Genomic DNA, 14,240 nt, shown 5'->3' on the forward strand with positions numbered 1-14,240 from the left:
AGGTTCAAATAATGGTGACAGAGATAATTTTCGCTGTCGGAATCGGCTATAATCGACTTTGGGTTTTAACAGAATATAAGCTTTCGGTGAAAAAGTGGTGTTTTGAAACTTTTTGGGTGGGAAAGGGTCATTAAGGCAAACCTTGGGTGGAAAAAAGTCGCGTACTCTTATAAAATATACTAAAATAGTGGGATTATTTCAAAATATATATATATATATAGACACACACATATTGTAACTATAAAAACTCCATGCAAAAGTAGCCACAAACAACGCAGACCCTCCCTCTCTTTCTTCTCTGGCAAACCAAACAAAAGCAAAGCCAAGTTCAAAATCAAAAGGTTATTAATTATATAATTAAGAAATGAATGAATCTCCGGCCAAGTGTTTGTTTGGTTTCGTGGATTAATGCAGCGACCGGATCGCTCGGTCTAACCTGTGATATGTGTGTTAGTTTACGTATAACTCTTTATCTCTTCTTTTGGTCTTGCTTTTTTTTCGCCTTTTAAGTTGTTCTATTCAACTCTTCTTTCTCATTTCTGTTTTTCTTATAAACCCTCTTCCCTCGTCTCTCTCTTACTTGATATTTTCTTCCTCTTCTTCTTCATTTTCTCCTTCACGGTACAGGTTTGTTTTATTTATTTACTGGTTTCATCATTATGATCAAGTGTAAATGTAATGAAGACTTGTGTTTCTTCGTTGTTGTTATATTCCTATGTCGCATCATTTTTGCCTATAATCTTAAGGGTCAAGGATAGATTTTAGGATCGATTATTTTTGTGATTAGAAAAAAGAAAAAAGAAAAAAGAAAAAAATAAGAATCTGACTGCATCTGATGTATAAAAAGTTGTATTGCTGACACATTTCTTTTTAGATGGAAAAGTGTTTCTTTTAATTAGCTAAATCCATCAGAAATATGTCATGTATAAAGTTTTAATAGAAAATTTTTCATACAAACTGACGTGTTCTAAGATGATTGTATATGTATAATTATTCATTTACTCTGATGATATAAACACGTATTAGTGTATTGACTCTGATCTGATAATTGTATTAGTAGTTAATAAAAATTCTTAATGACCAAAATTTGATTTTAATCCAAGCAATAGAAAAGGTCTACTCCAACAAAATGTAATGATTCTCGGATCAGGGAATTACAAAATTTGATTTTCGGTTCTTGTTTGTGTTAATACCTTCTTCTTTGTTGAGCAATCCGATTCATTCTAAACTTTCTGTTTCCTTTTCTTTATCGTGTACATTTTCAGGTCGTTGTAAGTAATGGCTGAGAAACAGCAGCAGCCAACCGTTGCACAGAAGATAGTAGGACAGCTCTATCTAAGCTCCACTCTATCCCAAGATGTTCATCAAAGCCACTGTGGGGGGTTTCAGCACCCGGCCGCTATGCAAGCAAGGCGCTTTCAATACGGAAACTATGGCAATTCAACATTGCAACATCCCATCACACTAGTTTCTCCACCTGTGTTTGTACAAGCTCCCAAAGAGAGAGGCTTCACCGGTTTTGCCATCGATTTTCTCATGGGCGGAGTCTCTGCAGCAGTCTCCAAAACCGCCGCTGCTCCTATCGAACGCGTGAAGCTCTTGATTCAAAACCAGGATGAGATGATCAAGGCCGGCCGCCTCTCTAAACCTTATACAGGAATCGGTGAATGTTTCAGCCGTACTATCAAGGAAGAGGGCATGGGTTCCTTGTGGAGAGGCAACACTGCTAATGTCATCCGTTATTTCCCCACTCAGGTTTGCCATTTTTTCGTTTGATAAGTTTTATAAACTAGGCTATTTTTATCTCATGTTTTTTAAAGTGAAAGTGGAATCTAATATTTTTTTTCTTTCAACTTTTCTTTTCTGTTCACTCGGATCTCTTATGTTTTCTTGATTTTATAAGTATCCTCCTTTTTTTCATCCTCGCTTTTATATGTATCTTCCTTTTCTTCTGAAAAAAAGGAAAGGATAAGGATCTTTTTCGATACTTACCTCTTGTTTCTGTTTATACCCCTCGTTCTGAAAGTAAAATACCTCTTGTTTCTGTTTAATCTCTTCGTTTTTGAAGTCGTTTCTATTTCTACATAAGTTGGTTTCTTACTTTCTTTTTTGTCTTTCAAAGATTTCTGTGACGGTATTAAAGTATCAAAAGGTTGATTGTTTCGCTTCTGTATGGATATAAAAGAGAGTTTTTTCATGGAGCCAAAAGAGAGAATGCAATTTGATTTTTACCAGATTATTGTATGATTTTATCCTTTCTGCAGGCCTTGAATTTTGCATTCAAGGACTACTTCAAGAGGCTTTTCAACTTTAAGAAGGATCGCGATGGTTACTGGAAGTGGTTTGCCGGTAACTTGGGATCTGGTGGCGCTGCTGGTGCATCTTCCTTATTTTTTGTGTATTCCTTGGATTATGCTCGAACGCGTCTTGCCAATGACGCCAAGGCCGCCAAGAAGGGAGGAGAAGGAAGGCAATTCAATGGACTGGTTGATGTCTATAAGAAAACCCTGAAAACTGATGGTATTGCAGGGCTTTATCGCGGATTCAACATTTCATGTGTTGGCATCATTGTGTACCGCGGCCTCTACTTTGGCATGTATGATTCATTAAAGCCAGTTATCCTCACCGGAGAGATGCAGGTCCGTAAGTTGGTTGATTTAATTTCCGAAAGTTAAAACTTATATTGCTAATTCTAACATGAGACGATGACATTGTGAATGATTTTAGGATAGTTTCTTTGCAAGCTTTGCTCTTGGTTGGGTTATCACCAATGGTGCAGGTCTTGCCTCTTATCCCATCGACACAATTCGTAGAAGAATGATGATGACATCAGGAGAAGCCGTTAAGTACAAGGGTTCAATGGATGCATTTAACCAGATTCTTAAGAATGAGGGTGCTAAATCTCTCTTTAAGGGCGCCGGCGCCAACATTCTTCGTGCCATTGCAGGTGCCGGCGTGCTTGCTGGCTATGACAAACTTCAAGTGATTGTATTCGGAAAGAAGTATGGTTCCGGGGGAGCCTAATAGATGGTGAAGAAAAATGAAATGTTTTGAGTTGAATTTTGAGAATTGGTTCAGGGTAATTCTTTAATTAGGAAAGTTGTCATCTCCTAAAGTTTTGTTACCACAATTTTGATGGTTGAAGTACTTGATATTTATAATCTCAATTCATCTATTCTGAATTAATATAATTGTTATGGGACCTTTTATAGAACCTATATATGCTGCATTTTGCATTGGTTTGTTTTGCCTCGGTTGCAGTGTTAAATATTTGCTGTCGAGAGTCTACTTTGATCTGATAAGAGTCTTAATCATTTCTCACTACAAGATAGAAACGCAGAGACTCAAAATCTAGTGCTAAAGAGCGTCAATGTTTGAGTTCTCTTCCAAGGCGTAAGATTTTGAATGAGCAATTGAATAAAAGATTTGAGATTGAATTGATAGGTAATCGAATTGAAATATTTGAAATTAGAATAAATTCAGCGATCACAAAATATTGGTGATCTTTTTGAGATCTTGAAGTTAGAATAGATTCAGTTACGGATCACGAAATCTTGATGATCTTGACAAGCCCAACTCAAGTAAATGCTTCCACTCGGCCACCCTCAATCCGAGTTTATGCTTTCACCCAACCACCATCGACTCGAGTATATGCTTCAACATGAATCACTTAAGAGTAGATTAATACAACAGATCTCGACCTTGAGTAATAGATTGATACGACTCACCCCATCATAGTATAAGCTTCAATAGTAGTCACAAAACTCCACCGGAGTAGTAGATTAATACAACCCACCTTGACCTGGAGTATATGCTTATCAGTAGTCAGTAGTCACTCCATTTTGCGGCTAAAATACATCAATAATGACAAATTAGTGTTGAACTAAGATCAAAGTATCTTAGTAGGAAAATATTATCCTCACTCTATACATGTATATATATACGGCAAAAGTTAACTAACTTATAAATAACATTCAAACAGAACACTCTTTCCCGCCTTACAACACGGAAGTGTTAACACAAAACTTCTGATGAACATTTTGAATGCAATCAAGCTCAAACCTTTCATTGCAAAACCTCTCTTAAACCCTCTTCGTTCTTCGCTTCACACGCGCTCCCTCTCTCTTCACCGAGAAAAACCCATCAACTGGAACACAACCCACACTTTTGTTCTCCAAAACCCTCTTCTTTCTCTGCTAGAAAACTGCAAATCTCTGTCCCAATTGAAACAAATCCAAGCTCAAATGACCATCTCTGGCTTAATCTCAGATGGGTTTGCTTTGAGTCGCCTTATTGCGTTCACTGCAATATCAGAGTCAAAGAATATTGATTATTGTTCTAAGATTTTGTTCAATACGCAAAACCCTAATGCGTTTTCTTGGAATGTAGCGATTAGAGGGTGTGTAGAGAGTGAAATGATGGGAGAGAGTGTTATTTTTTATAAGAAAATGTTGAGAAATGGTGGCTCTAGGCCTGATAATTATACTTACCCTCTGTTGTTTAAGGCTTGTGTTAGTTTAGGTTTTAAAATTTTGGGTCTTGAGATTTTGGGGCATGTTTTGAAGATGAGTTTTGATGTTGATGTGTATGTGCATAATGCTTTGATTCATATGTTGGTGTCTTGTGGAGAGCTGGGGTTGGCACGTAAGGTATTTGATAAAGGTTGTGTGAGAGATTTAGTTTCTTGGAATTCTTTGATTAATGGGTATGTTAGGAGTGGATTTTCACGGGAGGCGATAAGGCTTTTTCGAGAAATGGAATTGGAGGGAGTTAAGCCGGATGAGGTGACAATGATTGGAGTGGTTTCTTCATGTGCTCAATTGGAGGATTTGACTCTTGGGAAAGAATTTCATAAGTATATTGAGGAAAGTGGGTTGAATTTAAGCATTCCACTTGCAAATGCTCTTATGGATATGTATGTGAAGTGTGGGAAGCTTGAGGCAGCCGAAGCAATATTTGATAATATGACGAAGAAAACGATTGTGTCATGGACTACTATGATTGTGGGATATGCCAAATTTGGATTTTTGGATATGGCTAGGAAGATTTTTTATGACATGCCAGAGAAGGATATTGTACAATGGAATGCCATAATTGGAGGCTATGTTCAGGCCAAGCGTGGCAAGGAGGCTTTGGCTCTTTTTCATGAAATGCAAGCTAGCAATGTAAAGACTGATGAGGTGACAATGGTTCATTGCCTATCTGCTTGCTCGCAACTTGGAGCACTTGATGTTGGAATATGGATTCACCATTTTATTGAAAAACAAAATTTTTATTTGAATGTTGCACTAGGAACTGCATTAGTTGACATGTATGCAAAGTGTGGGAATATATCAAAGGCTCTCCAGGTTTTTCATGAGATGCCAGAAAGAAATTCGTTGACTTGGACTGCCATTATTGGAGGTTTAGCCTTTCATGGGAATGCAAATGATGCCATATCATACTTCTCAGAGATGATTGATGTCGGCTTGATGCCAGATGAGATAACCTTTCTTGGGGTTTTATCAGCTTGTTGTCATGGAGGTTTGGTTGATGAGGGTCGTAAGTTTTTTGCCCAAATGAAATCCAAGTTCAACCTGTTCCCCCAGCTTAAACACTACTCTTGCATGGTGGACCTTTTAGGTAGAGCTGGACTATTGGAAGAGGCTGAGCAGCTTATCAGAAGCATGCCAGTGAAAGCAGATGCTGTGGTGTGGGGGGCATTATTTTTCTCTTGTCGAATGCATGGAAATATTTTGCTGGGACAAAGGGCGGCTTCGAAGCTTCTTGAGTTGGATCCTCATGATAGTGGAATTTATGTGTTGCTTGCTAACATGTACGGGGATGCAAATATGTGGGAAGAGGCTGGGAAAGTACGGAAAATGATGAAGGAGAGAGGTGTAGAGAAGACTCCGGGTTGTAGCTCTATTGAGGTTAATGGCATTGTCTATGAGTTTATTGTTAGAGATAAATCCCACCCTGAATCTGAAGATATATATGACTGTTTACTTCAGCTTACAAAACAGTTGGAGTCTGTTGGATACGATGTTCCCGCCTATGGAGACAACTTGTTCTTGGGCTTTGAGCTTGAAAATCAATGGCCTGCCACAGTGCCATGCATCAAATAAACTCGATGCATACCTGCAACATCCCCTAACACAGGGAAGTCAAGCATAATATCATCTGTGATCCGTCACTTAACCTATTCAGCTATGCAATTGATTTCTAATGGGTGGAGTACCTGCTCTTGCCGAAGATGATTAATTTAATTTTGATCCAAAACCTGGTTGTGGCCCAAGGAGTGATTTGGAAATCTTTTTCATAAGATACTCAACATGAAGAGCTTAATCCTGGTGAAGGGAAGTAGAGCCAGGTATTACCATTCTCAGCCTGGTTCATTCTATGCTATTTACAGTAATAAATCACTGCTGTTTGTTGTGTTCTTCTCCTTCTAATTATTATACGCTAAATATGTTAATTATCATTTGGATTTTTCAGGCCTTAAACTTTAAAATATGAGGATCATTTTACAAGATTGTACAATCTAGAAAAAGATCAAGATTCCTAGCAAGGAGGTGGAAGTGGTTTTCTTTCGTAACTTGGCACATCAGGGTTATCAATTGTGGTGTATCCGTTCTCTTAATATGAAATTTTCTTGGACTAAGCTGGGATTCATCTTGCAAATGGAAGGCTATGTGGAAGAGATAATTGGGCAGCTTGTTTGTGGTCTTTGAAGACAACCCAGTTAATATTTCTTCGCTAACTGGCTGGACTGCATTCTAATATTTCACACATCAACACTTATCCTATTTTGCAGCCTTCTTCTGGAATTTGCAAAATTGTCTTATTTCAGGTTAGTTTTTGGTGGCTTTGGTTGCCTTATTTATTTCATAGTTGTCGTACTTTTTTGAAACAAAATTGTGATTTGGTCAACTCTCATCGATTTATTTATGTTACCATTTTGTTGAAAAAGAAATATTTTCTTTTTTCAGTAGTAGGGATAATACAGATACTCATTGCCAGTGTACATTTTTCTGAAATGTAGCTTAGAACACATGATTTATGTACTATAATAAAAGAAAGCCAGTTACACTTACATACAGTACTAAAAGATCTAAACTAGCAAATGATGTTGTGCTTGAGGTGCAATACATCCAAGTGACTGTATTTCATAAACCATGTTGGTTCGCAACATGACCCTCAGAGTTCCTAGACCTGTATATAACACACAAGGTGTCTTCAATAAACAAGAGACGTCGGGACGAGAAATCCAAAAACAAAACGAGCCCAAAACAACTTACCATCTTTGGGTAAGCTTTCTTGGCTGGGTAACATTACCGGGCCAGTAAGATGCCTACAAGTTGGTGGATTGTGGTCCAACATGTTTGAAGTCTGACCCAATATTGTTCAAGTCTCTTATTTGTTTGTTTGAAAGTGGAATTATGGAGGGTTGGTTTAGCTAAATTCATAACAAATGTACAGTATCCTGACTCTCCCCATGTAGTAATCAGAGGTATTAGGTAACAAATCCCAAGAAAGAAAGAAAGAAATTTGGGTACGTTTTGGATAAAGAAACAGTAGGGTTAGCCGCAAAACTGAGTGTACTTGTGGGAAAAAGAAAAAGGAAAAAGAAAGAAATTGTAGAGACAAAAAGGAATGCGGGGGAGTGATGATTTGTCCTGGCTTGCACGCTAGGTTATGTTTGAATTGATTCTCATTGAGCATTTTTCATGTTCATGTTCATGTTCATGGTTGGTGTGGCTTTGGCTTTGCTTCTTTGTCAAATTGTCACCACATGGCTGACAGGCTTTGGCCTTTTTAGAGTGAGAGCAGTGATTGCTTCAGCCATGGCGTTGGCACCTTAAATCATTGGACAACAACATTATTTATGGGGATGCCAAAACACCTTTTTATGTGGGTCTACTTTCTCTATTATTATAATTATAATAAGAACAATAGGCCCTTTTCTTTATTGTATTTTGTTTGGATTCTTTTAGAATTTTGTCTTTAATGACTCACATTTGTGATTTGTGTTCATATTATTGGAATCCTAAAAGGCTAAAACCCATATGAAAAATCTCAGTTTCAAAACATCTTATTAAAGTAAGGTATCTTATATCCATTTCTCCTATTACAAGTTTTGCTCAAGTAAGAGTTAATTCTAGATGAATGAGTTGATAGGAGATTCTCAAATGCAGATGTTTATGTATTTTATAAATCTAGATTTTTGTTTGTTGACGTTGATTAACTATAGAAGAATAACTTTTATAGTTTTAAATATCGACAGATTTGACTGAAATTTTGTCTTTTAATATTCAATAGCTGTAGTAAACTATTTAATTTAAATTTGATCCAGATTTTGATACAATATAGACATTTGCATACGAAAAATCTAAAATTTAACACCCAATATGTGTCTCTTGTATTTTTATATAGAAGTTTGTAAAGGTAAACATTTATTAGTGGTATTAAACCATTAATCGATACGAATATGGACGTCAGCATTAAATAACTATTCATTCTCTCTCTACATCAAACACTATTTTTAGACTATTGAATCAAAGCCTTTTAAATGATCGAACGTGTTAAAACAATGTAACATTATTAATACTTAATTATTAGGCCTTAAACATTTTCTCTTAATGTCACAATGTGAGTGAGAGTTTAATCTCTACTTAGATAAGCACATGACGTGTCATTTATCCTTTAGCAATACACTTTTGGCATGCACCCACTTTAATTTTGTTTAAAATTTTAAACTAAGGTTAGTAATTCTAATGATACCCTATCCAAAGAGCCTTGCTTTAAAGAACAATAAACAAATGGCCCCCATTAATTAGATATAATGTTGTCTAATCCTAAGATAAGATTACAAAGCCAGCTAATCTCAAATCATTTTTTTTTGTTTTCTTCCCTTTAATGAAACGTGTTTGTTGTTGTTGTTGTCCTAGAGTGATTCTTATTCCCATTCCTATTAATTGGGTGTGTTTGTTTTATTATTTTGAGTAGTATTTTTGAAATATTATCGTTAAGTTGAGTTAGGTTATTATTACGAGATAAGATTTAAAAATTAATAAAAAAAACTCTAAGGTTTGTTAATTTAACTAAACACTTCCAATAATAAAAAGTTTATAAATTAACAAAAACACTTTCACCCACCCACATTGCTAGATTCTAGTCACCACCGTTGAAATCTTGTTTCATTGCGCAGAACTGGCCAGATCTGGTAGGTCGTGCGCTGTTATGACTTTTTTTGACCAGATCCACCACGGATTTGGTCGAAAAATGCCAGGTTGTCGTTGATGGTCAACGACGGCCATGCATTAGTCATCATTGACGGCTAAATGTGGCTAAAGATGTGGTCGCCAACGGCCAGATTGGCGTATTACTGGTCAGATCCAGTCGATAATATGCCATTACGCCAGATTTTGGTCACCTTTCGACAGTGGTTATCAGAATATGACAAATGTGAATGGGTGAGGGTGTTTTTATTAATTTATAAAACTTTTTTGTTATAGGTGTTTAGTTAAATTAACAAATCCATGAGGGTTTAAAATAGTTGAATATTATAAGATATGATTTTGAGAATAACAAACAAACATATATTTTTTTTTTTTCAGAATAGGAATAGAGTATTTTGAAAATAACGAAATAAATGCAGCCAAATTCCTATTCCTATTCCTATTCCTATTCCTATTCATTGTATATATAAATATATATTTCAATCAATTTCAACTGACACCCAACTTCCCTTTTGATGGTTTTGGTGATCTCTTTTCCACCTATTTTCACATGCCCTTGTTTTCTCACCACAACCCCAACGACTTCTATCAGTTGGCCCCATTTTCCCTCTTTTTGGTTCTCAAACTTTCTACCCATTCATAATTTTGTTGAGCTTTGTTGGTCTCACTTTTGCTCCACTTTATTATTCTGTGTTTATTTCATTTACCCCTCTAAAAATTTATACTGGGTTTGCTTTATTTATCGGTCTAAAAATTATATCGGATTTTCATTATTTACCGGTCTAAAAATATTATTCGGTTTTTTTTTTTATTTACCAGAATAAAAATGATACTGGATTTATTTCGTTTACCCTTTTGCAATCAATTAATATTAACATATTTATTGTTTTTGAAAAATATTATATATTATTTTAAAATTATTAAAAATCTCAACTTATAAGAATCATTTGATTGACATATTCCTATTTAATAATATAAATTATGTCAATTATACTATTTTCACATTCTAATAATATTGTCGGTCCACTAGAGTAATAGCCATGCTCTTAACAATATGCAATTATATCTGTGGTACATGTCTTATTGCACTCAAAAAACTATAATTATAAATCATATCAAAGTTAGTAACATATTCAATTGTTATTTTAAGTATACGCGTCCGTTTATGTATATCTCTGCTATTCTTTAGAGAAAACTATCATAGAGTAACTCATTGTCGCACTTCCTCACGTAAATCATGAGAAGATATTACTTTTGCTTGTAACGGACATAATTGTTTTTTTATATGCATTAATATAAAAATAATTAAGTTTAATTACAATAAATTATACTTATGGCTTACTATCATTGACATTCCGTGTTGTCTTTAGTTTATTATCATTATTATTTTGATAAGAAAGTTTATTATTTTTTAATAGATGTGATTAAATTTGGTATAATCTATAATATGTCATTAATTTTAATTTATCAAGTGGATGATGAAATAAAATAATTAAACACAGTTCTTTTGAGAAGTATGATATATATTTTTTATATTAAGATAAATATTATTTTGGGTAATTAATTAGGAGTGAGTGGAAGGGTGAAATTATAAATGAAATAATTAATAAATTTGATTTATTTACAAGCAAAAGGTCCCACACGTGCCAAAACTGCAGCCAGGAGTTTTGATTCGGTCACCTACAAGCCACTCAAGTAGCTCACCACACACTTTGCGATGATTTCCAATTCATTTCATTTTTATTTACATTGTCACCCCTCAAGTTTAGTAAAAAATAATGCTGACAAAATGCACGGATCTAAATATGGATGAGTGGGGGGCTGGTGACCCCACTCAAACAAAAACTTAGATTAATTTGATTTAATTTTAAACTTGCCTCTTCTATAATTAATTCTTAGGTCCGTCCCTGGTTGATATCTCAAATTAGAGATTATGTCAATTGAACAAAACGATGTAAGGGAAAAAAGACTATTGAAAAAATAATTTGAGGCTTTGGTGAAGCGAATGACATTTTTACATTAAAAGAAAGTGTTATGTGCATGTTTGGCTAACTATTTTTATCTGTATTTTAGACCGGATTTTTGAAATGTTGTTTGTTTTATTATTTACAGAATTCTACCCTGATAATGGAATCCTGACAACTATCCTGACATTCTGACCGTTACAGTTTGTTTTTTCTTTTTTTTTTTCACTGCATCCTCACTGTTTGACCATTTCACTTTCTCAGTATCACTGCATCCTCACTACCAGCTTCGTGCTTCAGTTCTCAATTCACATAACCGTTTTCAGTGCTTTCACTTTTCTCATACCATCACCACCATTTCAGTTTCTGATAATCCATTACCAGGTTCGGTGCTTCACTTCCCAGTTGCATTACCACCATCTCCCTTTCTAGTTTCCAATACCAGCACCGTGAACCCCCAATGCCCTCTGTCACAAACCCACATTCTAACCCAACGTGAACCCACCGTCAACCCGGAAACCAGCCCACCCCGAGCCCCCACGCACCACCACGACCCCAACCCAGCCCACCCGAGCCCCACGCACCCACCCCGAGCCCCCACGCACCACCACGACCCCCCCCAGCCCACCCGAGCCCACACGCACCCACCCCGAGCCACCACGCACCCGATCTCCCCACACAATCCACCCGAGCCCCCACGCACCACCACACCAACCCAGCCCCCCGAGCCACCACGCACCCACCCCGGACCACCACCCACCACTCCGAGCCCCACGCACCGATCTACCCCACACAAGCCACCCGAGCCCCCACCACACCACGACCCCAACCCAGCCCACCAGCCACCACGCACCCCGCCCCCACCACGCACCATCTACCCCACACAAGCCCACCGAGCCCCCACGCACCACCACGACCCCAACCCCCCACCCAGCCACCACGCACCCACCCCGAGCCACCCCACCCGATCTACCCCATACCAGCCCACCCAGCCCCCCCACCACCACCACGACCCCACCCCCCACCCAGCCACCACGCACCCACCCAGCCACCACGATCTGGATCAACCCCCACCCAATCTCCATCAAACCCACCTCATATCTGCGTAAAGCACCCCTCACCGTAGTTGCATTTTGACACTGATTTTTTCCTTCAAAAGACATTCTTGTTTTGTGGAAAATGTCCACTAATAAAACAAACCCACCTTATATCGTAAAGCAATTGGTTTTTTCGGCTTTATTGTTTTAATTGGGTTTTTTTTGGCAATTATTGTTTTATTTGGTTTTTTGTTTTAATTCAGTTTTTATTTTATTAGGCAATTGGCATATAATTGTTTTAATTGGGTTTTTATTTTATTCGGCAATTGGCACAGAATGTTTTAATTGGTTTTTTGTTTGTTTGACAGCTTTTTAATCTCGTGTACACACGGATCATTTAATTGTATTTGGATGTTTATCTGACTCAGAGAAGGGAAAGAGACCCACGACGTATCCAAATCAAGTTTGTAAGTTTCCGTTACCTATTTGTTTCAAGACACCAAGCCGCTATTTTTTCAATTTTTTTTGGAAATAATTTGTATTAGTACTATTTTTTTCTTTTCATTAATCCTTTTATTTGGACTTTAATATGCGTTTTGTATTTGGTTAACTGAAATATTTATTCCGTTTCACTAATGATTTATTTGTTCTATGATTTGACATCGTTCTTTAATCGTACCCAGAAATTACGCTCATATGCATAGATGTCAGCATAATTTATCTCGACGTCGCAGGATTGATTATTACTTGCAACAGAGGCGAAAGTTTCGACGTTTTTCCACAGTTGGAGTTCGTCATACACCTGTTGGTCGACAGTGTCTGTATCTTCCCCTGCATTGACGTCTTCAAGCAGTGTCGGATCGAACGAGGTATACTTTTATATGTGTTTAGTTGATTACGTTAACATGTGAGTATTATATTGTGTAATGTGCTTGGTGATTCGTATGGTGCCCCATGTTGGTTGTCCCTCACCGTACTGTCCTAGATGGGTGATTCTGTGGCTTGGTCTGCTGAGATACCCACAGATTTCTGGTCCGTTATCTGAGCGGGCCAAAACTTCACATGGTACTGCAAAAAAACAGTTGATTACCAAGAAATGTTGGACGACATATCATCATTGGCTGGCAGGAGACTCAACGTGACGCAATTAGCCTCTAAGTTCTTTCGCCTGCGAAAACTTTATCAAGCATGGCGGAAATTGCTGCAACACACAGGATTCGGTGGATCAGGAGTCACAAAGTCCACGTGTCCCGTTGAGGTTTGGCAAGAATATGTCAAGGTAAATTATCATATTTTTTAACTATTATTATTCAACGTCATTGTAAATATACGCATTTTTTCGGACTGCTAAATATTAATATATTATTCGTTTAACTTATCAGCAAAACCCACTGGCGCAACAATTTACCACAAGGGACTTCCCCACAAGGAACTTTATAAATAATATTGAGAAGCAAACTGCCACTGGAAGATATGCGTACACATCTACATCCCAACAGGTGGAGCCCTCCAGTTATTCCAATCCGGCTCGGTTCCTAGGATGATAGCGACTTTGAACCGATCCTGATCGTTTGACAGGGGAAAAAACGGCCAAACACATCTGGTCATGGAGGAGCGAGAAATCGGAGGCATAGAAGGGGGCCCACATACTTGCGATGCCATTTTTAGCTTTAGGATGACTTGCGGAAAAGCGGACAATGGGATCCAGGGCTTCCGATGTGAGTAGAGATGAGAGGGAAGAAGCGAACACCAGTGCTCCATCTGATCCTTTCTCCATGAGCAATTGTATTGACATCATGACAGCCATGCAAGTACCGACACAGTTTTATCTGCCGGCTGTCACGTACTTATATGAAAATCCAGGGTGGCGGGAGATATTTGTGAAACTCCACTGGACGAAAAGGCTAACTGGATTCACAAAACTTTTTCAAATAATTCGTAGATGACACTATATTTCATAATTGTTTGGCAACAATTTTGTATGCGTCAGTGGGCAGTTGTCATTACAATTACAATTT

General features: G+C 37.4%; 2 protein-coding genes across 2 annotated transcripts; both read left to right on the forward strand.

The window, feature by feature from the left end:
- Positions 1-1,278: 1,278 nt before the first annotated feature.
- Positions 1,279-3,139, forward strand: LOC116114943 (ADP,ATP carrier protein 1, mitochondrial-like). Its single transcript, XM_031401076.1, has 3 exons — positions 1,279-1,755; positions 2,265-2,639; positions 2,728-3,139. Exons 1-3 carry the CDS (start codon positions 1,279-1,281, stop codon positions 3,022-3,024), a joined length of 1,149 nt encoding a protein of 382 aa, XP_031256936.1. The 3' UTR covers positions 3,025-3,139.
- An 857-nt stretch (positions 3,140-3,996) lies between these two features.
- Positions 3,997-6,993, forward strand: LOC116114944 (pentatricopeptide repeat-containing protein At2g22410, mitochondrial). Its single transcript, XM_031401077.1, has 2 exons — positions 3,997-6,352; positions 6,478-6,993. The coding sequence occupies exon 1, from the start codon at positions 4,032-4,034 to the stop codon at positions 6,105-6,107; it is 2,076 nt and encodes a 691-aa protein (XP_031256937.1). The 5' UTR covers positions 3,997-4,031; the 3' UTR covers positions 6,108-6,352; positions 6,478-6,993.
- Positions 6,994-14,240: the final 7,247 nt, after the last annotated feature.

The sequence above is a fragment of the Pistacia vera genome, unplaced genomic scaffold (assembly GCF_008641045.1).
Source record: "Pistacia vera cultivar Batoury unplaced genomic scaffold, PisVer_v2 Contig728, whole genome shotgun sequence".
Classification (NCBI taxonomy): Eukaryota; Viridiplantae; Streptophyta; class Magnoliopsida; order Sapindales; family Anacardiaceae; genus Pistacia; species Pistacia vera.

Bases quoted from the DNA above. Each gene is read 5' to 3' on its own strand.
- LOC116114943 (XM_031401076.1), top strand. From the start codon at position 1,279: ATGGCTGAGAAACAGCAGCAGCCAACCGTTGCACAGAAGATAGTAGGA. The intron at 1,756-2,264 runs GTTTGCCATTTT...TCCTTTCTGCAG, and splicing joins TCCGTTATTTCCCCACTCAG to GCCTTGAATTTTGCATTCAA. The intron at 2,640-2,727 runs GTCCGTAAGTTG...GAATGATTTTAG, and splicing joins TCCTCACCGGAGAGATGCAG to GATAGTTTCTTTGCAAGCTT.
- LOC116114944 (XM_031401077.1), top strand. From the start codon at position 4,032: ATGAACATTTTGAATGCAATCAAGCTCAAACCTTTCATTGCAAAACCT.